This window comes from Cololabis saira, chromosome 14 (assembly GCF_033807715.1).
Source record: "Cololabis saira isolate AMF1-May2022 chromosome 14, fColSai1.1, whole genome shotgun sequence".
Lineage (NCBI taxonomy): Eukaryota > Metazoa > Chordata > Actinopteri > Beloniformes > Belonidae > Cololabis > Cololabis saira.
This window is the reverse complement of record NC_084600.1, coordinates 2472652-2489977: the sequence shown is the minus strand read 5'-3', so window position 1 is coordinate 2489977 and position 17326 is coordinate 2472652. Positions and strand designations below refer to the sequence as shown.

The 17326-nt window shown below is 39.9% G+C and overlaps 2 protein-coding genes across 3 annotated transcripts; both read right to left on the bottom strand.

The window, feature by feature from the left end:
* Positions 1-1837: 1837 nt before the first annotated feature.
* LOC133460154 (T-cell surface antigen CD2-like) lies at positions 1838-6490 on the bottom strand. The gene is made up of 7 exons (XM_061740716.1): positions 6472-6490; positions 5401-5480; positions 4946-4997; positions 4329-4646; positions 3461-3727; positions 2358-2495; positions 1838-2128 (listed from the first exon to the last, which is right to left on the bottom strand). Exons 1-7 carry the CDS (start codon positions 6488-6490, stop codon positions 2058-2060), a joined length of 945 nt encoding a protein of 314 aa, XP_061596700.1. The 3' UTR covers positions 1838-2057.
* Positions 6491-13271: 6781 nt separating this feature from the next.
* Positions 13272-15642, bottom strand: LOC133460207 (uncharacterized). 2 transcript variants are annotated; one of them, XR_009784096.1, is made up of 4 exons: positions 15538-15642; positions 15392-15464; positions 14679-14999; positions 13272-14406 (listed from the first exon to the last, which is right to left on the bottom strand). XR_009784096.1 is itself a non-coding variant. In XM_061740779.1 (4 exons), the coding sequence occupies exons 1-4, from the start codon at positions 15480-15482 to the stop codon at positions 13922-13924; spliced, it is 810 nt and encodes a 269-aa protein (XP_061596763.1). In that variant the 5' UTR covers positions 15483-15535; the 3' UTR covers positions 13272-13921. The 2 variants fall into 2 exon arrangements, 1 of the variants encoding a protein (XP_061596763.1); XM_061740779.1 differs by lacking the exon at positions 15538-15642 and having other exon boundaries at positions 13272-14052; positions 14140-14406; positions 15392-15535.
* Between the last annotated feature and the right edge of the window lie 1684 nt (positions 15643-17326).

Sequence of the window (17326 nt, the reverse complement as noted above, 5' to 3'; positions counted from 1 at the left end):
CCGTGTGGGGTGTGACTAGTGTGTGTGTGCGTGTGCGTGTGTGTGTGTGTGTGTGTGCGTGTCTGCATGTGTGTGTGTGTGTGTGTGTGTGTGTGTGTGTGTGTGTGTGTGTGTGTGTGTGTGTGTGTGTGTGTGTGTGTGTGATCTCAGAATGGCTCGGGAATTTACGACCGAGGGGAGCGTCTGTGTGTGTGTGTGTGGGGGGGGGGGGGTTAGTACGAGAGGAAGAGAGGGAGAGATGCAGAAGAAAAGTAAAATAATAGACACTCTTAAATAATTTCTCACTACCACAAACCCAAGACCTTCTGCTCTTTCCCACCCAGAAATACCCCACGGTGAAACTAAACTTCACACGTGCGCTCTGGTCATTCAACCGGGAAATCTAGAAGGGCCTTGTTTTCGGTTGTCGAGAAGCATGTCATAACGATCCAGCAATGTGGATGCAGCAGTAGACCAATAAGAAGATAAACAAAAACACTTAAGTTAATAAACACAACTATGACGGGATCAGCAGTCCAGCTCACAGCGTAAACTAACTCTTAAAGTTTTCTCTGCCCAGACACAAAAACAGCCTCTCACGTGAATCTTTGCAGTTGAAGGAAAAAAAGGGTGGTCGGTCAGCGTTCCTCGGGGAACAGCTGGGTGTTTACGCTCAGCAGGGGATCCTGATAAAGCGGTTATCACTCCCTCCTGTGTCCTTGCTGCAGATGAGGGGATAGCAGCTGGGCACAGCACTTGGCTTCCTTCAACTTCGGATCGGCGTCGCGTTCACGTCGAGGCAATGCAGGGTCCCTAGTTCGGCTTTCTGGGCTCGGAACTGCGTGGGTCGCTCGTGCAGCGCTGCAAAACGGACGCTCCTTCGTTCACGAAGGAGAAAGCCGGCCCTTGGCTGGCTCCCTGGTGTTACAGAGACCTGTGGGTGAGAAGGAAGAAGCAGAAAAGAGAGAAGAGAGCGGAGAGAGGGGGGTCTCCTCTTTTATAGCTGCATACAGGAAGTTGATACCCCTTCCTGCAGCTTGGGGTCCTTGTCCAATCAAAGTGTGGTGCCTTATCAGCAAGAGGGTCACATATGCAAATCCTGGTGTCCATGGGGTCTTTCCGTTCTCCAGACCACGCTGGAGGTGTCGTAAACTGACCATGAGGCAGGGATCATGAAAGTTTAGGTCTTTAGGTTTACTGGTCCAAGAGAAATGTTCACCCACTCACATATGTCATGAATTCATAATCATATGGACGGTAGTCCAACACAACTAATAACCGGAAACACTTCAAATAATACACATAACCACGGCTTAATCACATAACAACTACTGGTAGCAAATCATATCAAAATCATTAATTTTATCAGGAAACAAATCATTACTTTCCCTTTAAGCTCATAAAAGTTATAGCATTTAAATTTCACTTGTATGGGAATACTTTTATTCATTTAAAGCTACCAAGTATGTAAAACAGGATTACAAAATGTGGGAAAAGACAAGAAAAAAAATCTTTATTATCATTCATACATAACTGCTAATAATATGTCTTAAAACGTAATATATGAGGATATTAACGTGTTCTGAAATATGAATTACATGAGTACATTTATAAAACATTTTCAATTTTGTGCAATATTTAATATGAATTTGACCTATACGAATTAGTATAATTTAATATGATACAATAAATATGTATGGGAACAAAATAATACATTGACTCTTCTAAAAGAATAATAAGACTTTGATCTAGAAATATTTGTACAATACTCCAGTGTACTGCTATATGGTTTTATTTTCAATATTTCAAATCATGCTACCATGTCATCAAATTTACATACAAATATTTCATTGTTCGGTAAAATGTCATGTTGAATTAAACAGATAAAAGAGGAAAATTAATTAAAAAGCATCTTGTTTTTCATGTTTCATGTAAAAATGACCCATGTTGTCATCGCCTTTCATTGATTCTTCAATTGGTTTTATTGTAGGAAGTAAAAAAAAAAAGAAGAAAACCGTGTCGGTCAAACGACAAACGGAGGAGTGATTGCAGTCGACATTGACGTTGTGGTTTCCTCGCTAACGATGCATCTTGCGGGCTGCTGGAGTCACTCTGACGTCTGAGTACACAATTTCATCTTCTGCATCACCTGAAAGAAGTAAAAGTAGATGTTTAAATTCACCTACATTTGCCAATGAGAGTCACTGAAACATGTTGCAGCTTATTATTGTAGTTGATTTGAAAAGTTTGCTGACTTAAAAATGAGAAATGTCATGCTTAGATCAATTATTGTGAATATTGTTTATGATGCAAAGTGAATGTAAAATATTTTTTTAGTTCTGTGGTCATGTGTAACGCAAAGGAAAAATTGAACTTGCCGTCTTTCACAGTTGTGGGTTTGGTTGTTCTCTTTCTGAAGTGCTTCTTACAGAGAAAAACAGCCGGAACCAGGAGCAGAGAAACCACACCTGCTGTCACGGCCACGGCCACTACACCGGTAGGTAAACTTGCAACATCTACGCAACAAAGTTAATCACAAACATCATCACAAGTTTGAGACTGACAAAGATACTTTGTTATTTATAGGCAGTACTAGAGTTGTAAAAAAAAAAAATCAGGGGGGATGGTGGATTTTATCATATGGGGACAGATAATTTGTGCTGATTACAAATAATATAATATATTACAAATAATAGCAGTGACCAAAACAGCTGCAGAAATACTGCAGGAATGACATAGCAGCAGTTAAATGCAGCCTTCTGTAAGCTTTAAATATCCACTGGGCTTACATCAAATACATCAAAACACAACAATAAAAAACACTTTTCTGAACTTATCAATATGACTCTGTCCTTCACAGGATAAGTAAAATGGATCACTGCAAAAACTCAAAATCTTAACAAGAATATTTGTCTTATTTCTAGTTAAAATGTCTCATTTTAGTAAAAAATTCTCATTACACTTAAAACAAGACTCATCACTGGAAAAAACAACCATTTTCACCTGTTTCAAGTAGATTTCCACTTGAAATAAGTAGAAAAATCTGCCAGTGGAACAAGATTTTTTTGCTTGTAATGAGAAGATAAATCTTGTCCCACTGGCAGATTTTTCTACTTTTTTCACGTGAAAATTTACTTGAAACAGGTGAAAATTGTCAAATAAGTTATTTTTCTGGTAATGACTCTAAATGTTGAAATAGTAGTAAAACCACATTCATTGATGAAATGACATAAGGGATGGAAAGGAGGGATGGCAGTTTTACAGGGGGGATGATTTGGACCGTTTTTATTTCAGGGGGGATGCCGTCCCCCTCATCCCCTCTCATCCCCCCTCATCCCCCCTCAACTCCAGTACTTTGTATAGGTATATAAAATGTATGAATCAACCATAGTCAGATTATTAAACATAAAATAGCAATATAGACCGATGAAATTAAATCAAGCATATAAAAAACAAATGTTATTTGATAAGAAGGACGTACCGTTACAGCTTGTAAGCTGGATGGACGTCTGTTCACTGCTGACATCGTTCTGAACCCGACACACCAGCTTTCCTACCAGTTGACCGTGTAAGATGAAACTAACGTTTGAAACATTTAGTTTTCCTGTACTTCCCTCTCTGGTCTGCATCAGTTCGTTGTCGTCTAGAGATAAAGTGAACTTCACTCCATCTCCTTCAGCTGAACAGCTGATGTTCATCTGTTCTGGTGACAAACACGTCTGAGACACATTTGGATCTGACACTGGTTCTGGAAGAAAAAACAAAGTTGCATGCCATCGCAGAATTGATCATTTCAATTCAATTCATCTTTTTTTTACAAATCATGACAAATATCATCTCAATGCACTTCAACAATACAGTTCAACTCCTTTCTAAATTGATACAATCAATACAGTAAAATAACAACTATTATGCTTCACTAAGGAAACCAGCAGATGCATCAAAACTTTTTTCCCGTCCTGAGCAAGTACCAGACGACTGTGGAGAGAAAAAACTCCCCTTTAACAGGAAGAAACCTCTGACAGAACCAGACTCATGAAACCTCTGACAGAACCGGACTCAGGAAACCTCTGACAGAACCAGACTCAGGACTCTGCTTCCCAAACACAAACTAGCGGCTGGTTCCAGAGGAGAGGCGCCTGATAACTAAAGTTCTACCTCCCATTTTACTTTCAGAAACTCTAGGAACCACAAGTGACCCTGTCGTCTGAGAGAGAGATTGTCCGCTGGCTTAATAATCTTTGAAAATTATTTTGATTTGAATTTGTATGCAAGATTCAATTCAATGTTGTTTATAGTGTCTATTACAACACAAATCGATGGGTACCATTAATATTTTTAGTTCCTACCTATTATCTTTAGATGTACGTTGACTCTCTTTACATGATGACCACTGGATGAATATATTTCCAACTCGTAATCTCCAGCGTCGTCCCTTGTCACACAGTTAATTCTAAATGCTCCATTATTCAGGAGTGTGGAGATACTTCTGTATTTGTCAATCACTTCACCTTTTTTATCACTGAGCGTTAAAATTGAGGAATTATTCTTCATCAATTTCATCTGTAAAGTTTTATTAATTGGCAGGTTAAAAATAAGTGGCTTCCCAACTGCTCCAAAACACAACTGAGATTCAGCAGGTCCAGTTAAGTTACATTCCATTGATCCTGATGGAGAAAGAAGAAAAAGTAAATGAAAAATTATTAAAATATTTATTTTTGTAACAGGTATGCAAGACTTACAGCCCTGCAATGAATATTCATCATATTTGATAGATGAATTTCTGAGACCTCTGACCCATCCTCAAACTTACAAATAAAATAGAGTTGATGTATAAAGTGAAAAATTAAAACAAAAACAACAAACCAACAATAATGTAATGATAAAAATACATGTATTATTTAGAAGATTAAATGACAACTATGAATGACTTAAAACTTTTATAATATGGAATTTAAAAGAGTACCTTTAGTGACAGCTGTTGTTCCAAGAATTATAATGATGATCTGGATCATTGTCTGTAATCAAATTATCAGGAAGGTTAAAATAATGTATATTCCTTACCTTAAAACTCTATTGTTTAAATTCTAGTTATAATAAAAAACGCTTTCTGAGATTCACTCGTGAATTTGTAAAGTAATGAATCACCAGCATACTGCAGATAAAAACCAATAACGTCAACTTTTAAGTCTAAATTATTTTGTTCCATGTGTAATTTATGTTCACAGCTATGATGTTATGAGATGGATATATTTATCTTCATACACGTTTTTTTTACACAAAAAGAAATGTTAGGTTTCATGCAGTCTTCTGCTGCTGTAAAAAAAAAAAGAAACCATTAAAACCCACATGGTTTGCTATCTGAAGTGGATAAATTGCTGAATTATGCAGGTTTTTTTTAATAATGTTGAACGCACTCACCTCTAACAGGAGCTCTTCAGTTAGTGACTGGCTGGTGAATTCTCCACTGACAGTTGTGCTGCTGTACGAGCTCTGCGTGGCTGTGGTGTGAACAGCAATCAGGAAGCAGTTCAGCTAGAAAACTACAGCCACATCATCTGCTATTTTTATCTGAGGTGTTCTTTTTTATCCAAGACAGCCAGACAGCTTAAGAAAAGCTTTCGTGCAGATTTTTTAAAATGCTGGCAAATGTCCTTGCGTGTGTGTGTATTTAATCCACTGAGACCTGGCATACACTTATGAGGACATCACACATTTTGTCTTACTGTCTCACAATTTCGGTTCTTGGGGCTACTGTACGATTCGATTCAAAATCAATTTTTGAATCAAAATTAATTTTTGATTCAAAACGGCTTTTATATTCAAAACAGTTCAATTCATAATGACTTCTGCTTTAATAAACAGGTATGCAAATGATTCTCATGATCTACTTCAGTCTGCTTTGCCAGAGAAAATGTGTTTTTTCACATTTTTTAAGTTTTAAACATTTGCTAAGATAGAATTGTTGCAACAGTTACAGATTGCTTAAGTAACAATGACAAAAATGATACGACCCTGGGAGTTATTTCAGGCAGGATATTTCTGTAGTGCTCATTCACCCCTCTGAATCCCTCCGTTCCAATTACTCATTGGTTCCTTTTTCTGATTCAGATTCAGAAAAACTTTAATTATCCCCGAGGAGCAATTGCAAAAACAACTAAGCAGCTTGACCTTGACCTATTTAAGTAGCATGAAGTTTGCATTCTCAACCTAGCTTGCTGTCAGTCCCACCTCCACCCTGGCTTCCACCTGTGGGCTCTGATTCAAAAGGGGGGGGTTATCCTGCACCCCTGTATTCATGTGTAAGCCTGATAAACTTAGCTTGAATGGAGCCTAAACGCCAAAGTCTAATATGTGTTGCAATAAAGTGTTTTAATCTTACTGCGAGAGTTGTCTGACTGAAATGCTTCTTTATGAAAAACTTGTTGAACTCAGATTTATTCATCCATGGTTGTAGTCTTCTTTGTGTAGGTGCTTTCTGCGCATGCATACCTTCCAGAACCAGCGGCATGGTGTCGTCCTGAAGTCCCTTGTAAATGGAGGACGATAGGAAACGGATTTGTTTTATTTTTTATTATTATTTAAAATCGATTGTGGGATATTTTATATTGATTCTAAATCATAGTAAATGAGAATTGCGATTCTTATGTGAATCGTTTTTTTTTGGCAAAGCCCTATAATCTAGCGGTACTTCAAAAAGAGTCTAAAGTTTATGTGAATTGCTTTCATTAATCAGATTTTCGTATCATAAAAAAAAATGCTTCACTGTTAGAAACTTGCACCACATCGTATGTGTACGTTTCTACAGTCACTGCTTAGCCTGCGGGTTTATTTGACACGTTTCATAGAAGCTAATAGGAAATGTCACCATAGTCCTGAAAAACCAAAGTGAACTTGAAAACCACAGTTGCTTTTCCGGTCTCAATTCATCACAGCAGCGAGTTGTATGTATAGCTGCAAAAACAAAGTTAATGCTGTAGACCAAAACAAATGGTGTGGTTAAGCCAGCGAGAAGTAGGGGGGCCCTTACACTTAAAACAGTAACATTTTAGGACACAATGTTTCTTGTGGTATCAAAGAATTTCAAGTATTATCAGCTGTGTCTGTTTCTGATGTGAAATTATGTCTAGAATTAATGTGGTTAAGAGATTATTTTGAACATATGAATGCACTCCATCAGATAACTAGCATAACCATGGGTGTGATACAATCTAGCCACGTTAGCCCACATGTTAGCCCACATGTAATATGTGCAGAGATGGAAGGACAATGACCCATTTTACAGACATACATGCTCTACAGCAACATCCCTTCTGTTACCTCAGTCATCGCCATCAACAAAACGCCAAACCAATGTTTGCTCATTTAGTTTTTTGTGGCATGCACTCTTTCTTGCCGTAGCCATTTTAAAGACAGACTCTTTTTTGGCCAACGTTAGTGTTTGGTGCATACAACACAGGTCATATGCACAGTGAGTGGTATCCATGAGACGGGGGCATACAACTACCATGGAAGCAAGTAGATAATCTGGGTTATTGACAGAAAAATCCTGGCAAATCCCCGTTCTCGGCCTGAGTAAAATAATTGGGGGTGTTTTGTTAAAGCGCCCCAGCCTCTACAGATAACGGATGTTGTGCATATCAATATCAAAACCCTTAGTTGATTATTTATTTTTGGAATGTAAAAATTCAAAAATGATAATTGAAATGATAACCCACTCGTGCTTTATGTGCACCAAACTGTAAACTGACCCGGATCCTGAGTGCAGCCTATGGTGGCAGAAAAAAAAGCCAATACAGCATTGGTGTGAGGGAGGAAGCTCTGAAATGCTTTTAGTTTGAGGGATATGGATATGACTTTCAAAATAGAATATGTTGCTCGCTGCCCTTGCGGCTGGGCGCGCATTTGACTCTGGGGTTGTCGCTTTCATTGGGGCGAGTGCCGGTCCACCGGCATCGGCGGTCGGGGTGGCCCCGTCTTTACGGGCGGGCTGGCCTCTCGCCGGGTGGGGGTCGTTGGCCTGGGGGGTGTGGACCCCCTGGCCGCATGTCCGGCCCGTACCGGGTGGTTGGTGTTCGCCTGGGTCCCGTTCCAGCGCCGTGGGTTCCCTGGCTGCCTCCTCCCGTGGTCATGGGGGCTCTGCCCGGGGCTTCCCTCGGTTGCCGCTGGGAGGGGGCGGGGCTTGCTGGCGGGGGCTTTCCTCCCGTCCTCTTCTCGCCCTCTGTAGGGCTGCTGGTGGCCTGGGTTCCAGGTTCTTCCTTGTCGGCTCCTGGTCTCTCGGGTAGCGTGGTTGTGTCCTCTCTCTTCCACTGTAGTTACAGTTCAGGTGGAGCATCGTTTTGACTTTACACACACACAGTTACACAGACATACACACCTGCTCACTCACCTACATCCTCACTCAACAGTTTTGGTGTATATGTATATATATAAAATAAAATAAAAATTAAAAAAAAAAATATATATATATATATATATATATATATATATATATATATATATACAGGGCTGCACATAATTATTTTGGTCTGGTGCTCAGAGGAGCCCCTGGATATGTGACTTGGGGCTCCAAAAACGCGGTGACCCGTCTCGCCGGATCGATAAAAGAGGGATGCAGGAATAAGTTATAGGCAAAATGATATTTATTCACTTATAAAGATGAATGGCTCAATATGGTCCTTTACAAAGTTAATTTATTTCAATAATTCAACTAGAATATGGTGTAAAAGTTCATTTATTTCAATAATTCAACTAAAATATGGTGTAAAAGTTAATCTATTTCAATAATTCAACTTAAAAGGTGAAACTAATATATTACCTAGTCTTATTACATGCAAAGCAAGATATGTTGAACCTTTATTTTTTATAATTTTGATGATGGAATTGTTTATTGATTTCATAAAATATTCTCTAATTTATTTTTTATTTGGGGTTTTCATAAACTGTGAGCCATAATCAGAGAGCAGCGTCTTGCTGGTGCATGAAACGGCTGCCTGCAGTGACGGACACTGGCTGATTTATGGTTCCGCGTTGCACCAACGCAGAGCTTACGGGGTAGGATACGCGGGAACGCGAACGTACGGTACGCGTCGCCGCGTAACATCATGCAGCCACTTCTCGGCGAACACACGTTTTCTGTTCCATTCGGGTCGTGGTTCAGTTTGGCGTCTCTTTGTAGTTGGTGGTGGTGGAATGCCAAAATAATTACTTAATGGCGCTTGCTTCTTGGACATTTTGACGAGACGTGTCGGGGTTTGTTCAGTAAAGCTGATCCTTACCTTTCTTCCTGCCCAACCCACCGCCGCAACGAGCATGGAGGGGGAGTAAGGACGCGCTGTGATTGGCCAGTACCAACTTTGAGTGGCAGTTCTGGGGAAAAGCTCTCCCAATAGATTTTTTAATATTAGTATTCTGGTTTGGCCACAACCAATAATATGAGCCTCAGCTGTTGGTACGCAAAAGCGCTTCGCAGCACAAGATTGACAGCGCACTGTGGATTTTGACGGCGCATGCGCTCTGGCGGCCCACTTATGTGCAGCCCTGTATATATATATATATATATATATATATATATATATGTACAGGACTGTCTCAGAAAATTTGAATATTGTGATTTTCTGTAATGCAATTACTAAAACAAAAATGTTGCTTTTTCTGCTCCTCTCCCTTATCTATCTGCCCTGCTACTGCTTTTGTCTCGTCTTCAGAGTCTCTTCTTTTCACTCCTCCGAAACTCTACAATCATGGAATTGATTAACTGGTCTCTCAGCACAATTGACCAAATTTTTGCGACAAGAAGACGGGGGGTAAGGGAGCCCTCTTGCCCCGATGGGACATTTTTTGCTGGATACACAATGGATTCCTACAAATACTGGAAACCTTTGTGCTTGGCGATACTGTCTGTCGAGGACATTGAAGATGCCTTCATAATTGGATTTTTGATAGCAGGATTTCTCTTGATCATCCTCTTGATCGGAGGAGGGGGATTCCTGGTCTACCGACAAACGCGTAAGTCGTCGACAGCTGTTTTGGCTCTTTCAGCTGAAGGGTCAAGCAAGGCGATCAACACTCAGACTTTAACGTTGGGGGAGAAAAGCCGTAAGCTGGATGCGATTCTCGAACAGAATCGCAGGCTGGCGGCGGTCTTTGAGCTCATTGGCAAGATGGATGAGACCTTGGAGAAGTTGGAAGCTCGGCTTGGCGGAAATTGATCACAAATTCGTCTGATTGGAGTCACCATTGATGAACCAGAGACTAAAAGGCAGACGGAAAATTACTGAGGCTGCCTGGTTTTGCAATATAATTGTTGATTCTATAACCTGGCCTTGACCATTACTTTGGAACCAACTTCCAATCTGGGTTAAGGAGGCTGACTCCACCTCCACCTTTAAAACTAAACTTAAAACCTTTCTGTTTAGTAAAGCCTATAGTTAGTGTTTAGTAAACCTCTAGCTGGTGTTGGTAAATCTCTAGGTAGTGTAAACTTTAGTGTGTCAGAGTCGCTCCTGTAGTTTCTTGTGCTGGCCCCCCCTTCTCCTCCCTTTTCTCTCTTTTGTCCATGTTGCAGCATCCTTTGCCGGACACCGGAACCTGCAGGTGGTCGTGGGTGGCTTGTAGCTTGCATTACGGAGCACAAGTCTTTCCCTGACCCTGCACCCCAACCTGGGACTTGCTGATTGGGCCGGAGCTTCGGGAGCTGTGTGCTGGCCTGCGGTCCCCACCCCTGGTCATCCCGTTGCTGCCCCCCCCTTCTCCTCCCTTTTCTCTCTTTTGTCCTGCAGGTGGCCGTGGGTGGCTTGTAGCTTGCATTACGGAGCACAAGTCTTTTCCTGACCCTGCACCCCAACCTGGGACTTGATGATTGGGCCGGAGCTTCGGGAGCTGCGTGCTGGCCTGCGGTCCCCACCCCTGGTCATCCCGTTGCTGCCCCCCCCTTCTCCTCCCTTTTCTCTCTTTTGTCCTGCAGGTGGCCGTGGGTGGCTTGTAGCTTGCATTACGGAGCACAAGTCTTTTCCTGACCCTGCACCCCAACCTGGGACTTGCTGATTGGGCCGGAGCTTCGGGAGCTGTGTGCTGGCCTGCGGTCCCCACCCCCGGTCATCCCGTTGCTGCTTCCACCTGCCTGCTGTGCTGTTGCCGTCCCTGACCCACCAGTCTGGCCCTCGGCAGGAGGGTCCCCCCTGATGAGCCTGGTCCTGCTCAAGGTTTCTTCCCTCCTAAAGGGGAGTTTTTCCTTGCCACTGTTTGGCTTAAGGTTTTTCTCCCACTAGGGGAGTTTTTACCTGCCATTGTTTATGTAATATCTGCTCGGGGGTCATGTTCTGGGTATGGGTCTCTGTAAAGCGTCTAGAGACAACTCTGTTGTATTAGACGCTATATAAATAAAATTGAATTGAATTGAATTGAATTGACAGAGCGGTTTGGCTGATTGCTCTAGTCACATTCTTTCTGGTGGAATGTAAACAAGGTGACTCTGCCGACATTAACACTAACCCTCCCCTCTCCCACGAACACCTGTGGATCCCTGTTTTCAGAACTGTACCGAGCCGCCTGATAGCATCAAGGACATTGGCTGAGAGCTGCTCTGAGTGAAGTTCACGACTTATCGCTACACATACACTTACTGATAACCACACCCCCCTCAACTCAACGCCTTCCTCGGCCCCCCCCTCTTATCAGCCCCCCCAACAGTCTCCGGGTTTCGAGCGCCACAAAGCCGCGGCGATCACTTGGATGTACTGTGCCGGGACCCCCCCCCCCCCCATCCCCACCACACACCCACATGCAAGTCTTGTGATGATGTCTGTTGCTCTGTGTGCTGAGGTGTTTTTGCACCTTGATACTGTGTATTATACTCAGTGTGAAGATGTTTTTTTTCTCCTCCCCCCCCCCCCCCATCCCAGTGTTACCCTTGGAAAACAGGCGCACAATACCATCGTGTCGCCGCCGGTGTATCCGAAGTCAAAAACAGTTTTCTAAGCTGACTTAATAAACTTGACTCTGATTCTGATTCTGGATTCATTACAAATCAACTGACATATTGCAAGCCTTTTATTAAAAAAAAAAAGAATATTCTGGGAATCTTAATCTTAAACTGTAATCCATAATCAGCAATATTAAAATAATAAAAGGCTTGCAATATTTCAGTTGATTTGTAATGAATCCAGAATGTATGACATTTTTGTTTTTTTTAGTTGCATTACAGAAAATAAAGAACTTTATCACAATATTCTAATTTTCTGAGACAGTCCTGTATATATATATGTATATATATATATATATATATATATATATATATATATATATATATATATATATATATATTACATATTAAATTGATATTAAAATGCATATATATGCTTTTAGTTTTTACCAACTTGGTATTAACCATTAATATGTATGTAGACAAAAAAAAAAAACAACAGAATATGTAGATAAGAAACAGTATTGTGAGTGTGAGTCATATATGCCACTGTATTCTTTCACCTGTATATGAAACATAAATGGCGCCATCTTGTGGCCCAAAACTGTCACACTCTTGCAGCTATTTCTTCTCACAGACAGCAGTAAAACTCACATGCAAGATCACAAATCCCAACAGCTGAATAGAAAGGTCAGTATGAAGCAAATGTAGACTTGTTTTTGCATGGAAAATGTGATATATTCACAATGCAGCAGGATTGGGGCCTGTGATCCCGTGGTTCTACTAGACAGCAGCTCAGGAGTCCTCCCACTGCACGGTGACCTGAAAGAGCCACTCCATGTTGCTCATGAATTGGTTCAGGAGGCCCTGGCTGGACCATCTGATCTACATCATCTTATATCTTTATTATTTACAGAATTTTTTAATACAATTAAAAATGGTATTTGAAAATTAAGATTTTTAGAGATGTGAGTTTTCAGTAAAATTCTAACTTATTTCTTACTACTTAAACAGACTTCAGAACTTTTGATTCTTGCTGGACTGGAAGAATAAAAAGTGTATACTACTGTATATTATATTTTTATTTAGAACCTGTTCCTTTACATGCTTTAATAGCTAAAACTTTGCTCCAAAGAAATATATAATATATATAATTAATTTACATTATATATATATATATATATATATATATATATATATATATATATATAGATAGATTTATTACCAATTACACATCTTGTTATATTTCCTCTTTAGCTTAGAAATGTGTATTTTTAAATGTAATAAAAATAGAAATTACCCATTAATAACTGAATTTAAAATGTGTTTTACCTCTGAAGAATTCACCAAGAAAGCAAACATTTGGATATTTGGATATTGACTTTAATGAAAGAGATTAGTGTCAGTCAAGGAAACAAAGAAAATGCCATGCAGAAGTCCTGTTGGTCACACTGAGGGTTCATTGCATTCGACATTAACGTCTGTGTAGTTTTCTCACTAACCATGCAGCTGACGCGCTGCTGGAGTCACTGACAGCACGCTATCATATTCTGCATCACCTCACATCAAATTTGATAATCACATTCACTGAAAAATGTTGAACCTTATTATTGTAGTTGATTTGAAAGGTTGTCATATCTGCTATTTCCAAGCTTTAAAAAAATGGTAATGATTATGTTCAGATTGGCATTTCATCTTGTCCATCACCTGAAAGAAGTAGGTAAATGAACCTGAATCAGATCAATTGAAAAGTGATGAATGCTGTTAATTAGTTTGAAAAGTTGTCAGATCAATCATTTTCAAGCTTGAAAACTGTCATTTTCAAAATAAGATAGATCCAACTTCACTGTTTTTGCAACATAAAGAATATTGTTTTTGTTACATATCAAATCATTGTCGATATGGTCTTATGTGAGGCAAAGGGAAAATTAACACTCAAAACCCTGAAGTCCCCACATCTCGGGACGTTGATAAGAAGTACAAGCAAAATAGGCTTAGGATTCAAAGGGAATTGCTTTCTTACACAACTCTAGCTTTGTTTTTTCTCTGTTTGAAGCGCTTGATGCCTAGAAAAACAACCAAAACCAGAAGCACACAAACCACGCTTGCTTTCACAGCCATGGTCACCAACACTGGGTGGGAACTGACACCTACGAAATAGAAAAACATTACAAATGAAACATTGACAGTATATATACCCAGTATATATAAGTGTATATAGTTTGAAAATGAAGTACCGTTACAGCTTGTAAGCTGGATGGACGTCTGTTCTCTGCTGACATCGTTCTGAACCCGACACACCAGCTTTCCTACCAGTTGACCGTGTAAGATGAAACTAACGTTTGAAACATTTAGTTTTCCTGTACTTCCCTCTCTGGTCTGCATCAGTTCGTTGTCGTCTAGAGATAAAGTGAACTTCACTCCATCTCCTTCAGCTGAACAGCTGATGTTCATCTGTTCTGGTGACAAACACGTCTGAGACACATTTGGATCTGACACTGGTTCTGGAAGAAAAAACAAAGTTGCATGTGATCGCAGAGATGAACGCAACATTAATTTTCCACAAGTTGCTTAACTTTATAATACATATAACAAAAACTGTTTAAATGAATTAGAATGTCATATTTTTAGCAACCGTCTACGTTACTGCTTTTGCAGGAATTTATCAAACGCATTTGGAAAAATTAGTTTTATAAGTTGAGAATCATTTTAATTATAACATTTGCTAACACAAGGTATTGTTAAAAGCAGTTGAATTAACAATGTTAGTTCCTACCTATTATTTCTAGATGAACGTTGACCCTCTGTAAACGTTCACCACTGGTAGATGAATATATTTCCAGCTTGTAATCTCCAGCGTCGTCCCTCGTCGCAAGGTTAATTTTAAATGTTCCATTATTCTTCAATGTGGAGATATTTCCGTATTTGTCACTCACACCACATGCATCACTGGTGAGCGTTAAAATCTGAACGTTATTCTTTTTCAAACTTGTCTTCATAGTTGTATGAGTTGGCAGGTGAAAAATAAGTGGCTTCCCAAGTGCAACAAAACACGTCTGGTCTGCAAGAGGTCCAGTTAGGTTGCATTCCAAAGCTCCTGATTGGGGAAAAAAAATTAAAAACTATTATTAATGCTGAATGTATCATATTTGATACAATAATTTCTGAGACCTCTGTACTCTCCCACAATTAAAAATGGTCCACTTAACTTATTTATTCATAGTGGTAAAATTAGGGTGTTAATATAAAAATATAATAAACACTAATATGTAAATAAAAACATGTCGGTGTATTATTATTTTTCAGACATAAAAAGGTTATTAAGTCTTGGTTTGTTTTTCACCTACAGTGTAGCTACTTATGTAACATCTTGCGCTCAGACGGCCAATTCCAGGAGCAATTAAACTGACAACAAACATTAAATCTAACAATGGAAATTCAAGACAGAGATAACGATGACTATAATAGATGACATAAAACTTTACTTACTGTACTGAGGTGTACCTTCGGTGATAGCTGCTGTTCCCAGAATTGTGGTGATCACGTGGATCAGGATCATTGTCTGTAACCAAATAATCATGAAGATTGAACAAAAATGATCATTGTTTGTTATTAATGAAAAATGTTGAACTCACCTCTAACTTAGCTCTTCAGTTAGAGTGACCGACCGGCTGGAGACCGTTGTGGTGTAGCAGCTCTATGTAGCCGTGGTGTGAACAGCAAACAGGAAGCAATTCACTTAAAAACTATTGCCACACGGCTGTTGACATGTGCAATGTGCATTTGAGAGCTTCATCTGAGATTCTGAGAAATTGGAGCCTGTCAGTCTTTCATGTGGAGCAGTTGTTTTCAGTGGCTTCACGCAGAAAGGGGCAGGAGTTGCAAATTAGCAATAGCTACAAACTCTATGTGCAGAACATCAGTTGCTGACATTGTACTGAAACTATGTTTAAACTGCATTGTCCCTATCAACTAAACCAATAAATAAAAATAAATAAATAAAAGCTCACCAAAACCCAACATGCATTTTTGCAAGATTCTGGTACATGTTTTTGACCTAGTGATGGAGCTGGGCTGGTGCTTAAACTCTATGCATGTACACATGTATTTTTAAATGTATGTCTGTGTATACAATTCAATTCAATTTTATTTTTATAGCGTCTATTACAACAGAAGTTGTCTCTAGGTGCTTTCCAGAGACCAGAACATGACCGCCGAGCAATTATTACATAAACACTGGCAAGGAAAACTCCCTTTTAAGAGGCAGGGAAACCTTGAGCAGGACGGGCCAGGATGTGAGCAAACATATAGCAGACATCCATACAGGCAGGTGGAAGCAGCAGTGGGATGATCAGAGGGGGGACTGCAGGTCAGCACGCGGCTCCTGAAGCTCCGGCCTGCAAACATGCACAGAAGAGAAAGGGAGGGGGCAGACCAACACAACAAACTACAAGAACAATGGAGGACAATGATGGTGATCAAAAGAAAGATTTGTGCAGACCTTGAAGACAAGGTGGTGATAACCTTTACTCACAATTGGGTGTGTTGATGTTTCCTTGCACCAACCTGATTCTAATTAACAGTCCTCATTAGCTTGTGATCAGGGGCCGCACACGCACGCACGCACACACACACACACACACACACACACACACACACACACACACACACACACACACACACACACACACACACACACACACACACACACACACACACACACACACACACACACACACACACACAGTCATCCTCTGTTCTTAAAAATGAACTAAAAGCCACTAATGCATTGAGATAAGGCTTTTTTTTTAACTGCAGTATAAAAGATCATATGTGGCCCCAACTAAGTTATGCCCCCGAATTACCCAGCCCTGATGGAAATGGACCATGAATGGCCCCATCTTGTGGCCCAATATGGTCACAACAGGCAATTGCAGCAACTTCTTCCCCTCGTTAACCACAGGAGACTGTGCATCCTTCAGATGTCGCTCACATACAAGATCATGTATTAATTGGTTACCAGAAATAAACCAAAGAATATAAAGGTCAATATATAGCAAATGTATACATTTTTTTTAGTTTTTGTAAGGAAAAAAGAAAATATACAGTATGTTTATTTACAATTTTTTCAACAATTTTTTCACAATGCAGAACAGTACAAGTCAACAAGCACAAACTAAATGTCCTGAAAACAAGTTTTCTGGAAAAAGTACATACAATCAAAAAGTGTAAGTCCGCCTCAAATTCAGAAAAACACAATAATGTCTTTCAGTCTCCTATAAAAGTAGTCCAGAGTTCAGTCAGGATCTTAATCACGCAGCAAAAACTCCACATTTTCTAATTTTAATGTTAATTGTTTTCAAGTCTTAATTGTAAAAATCCCTGATTACCAAACGAGGTTAAGATTGAAAGTTTTTTGGGACC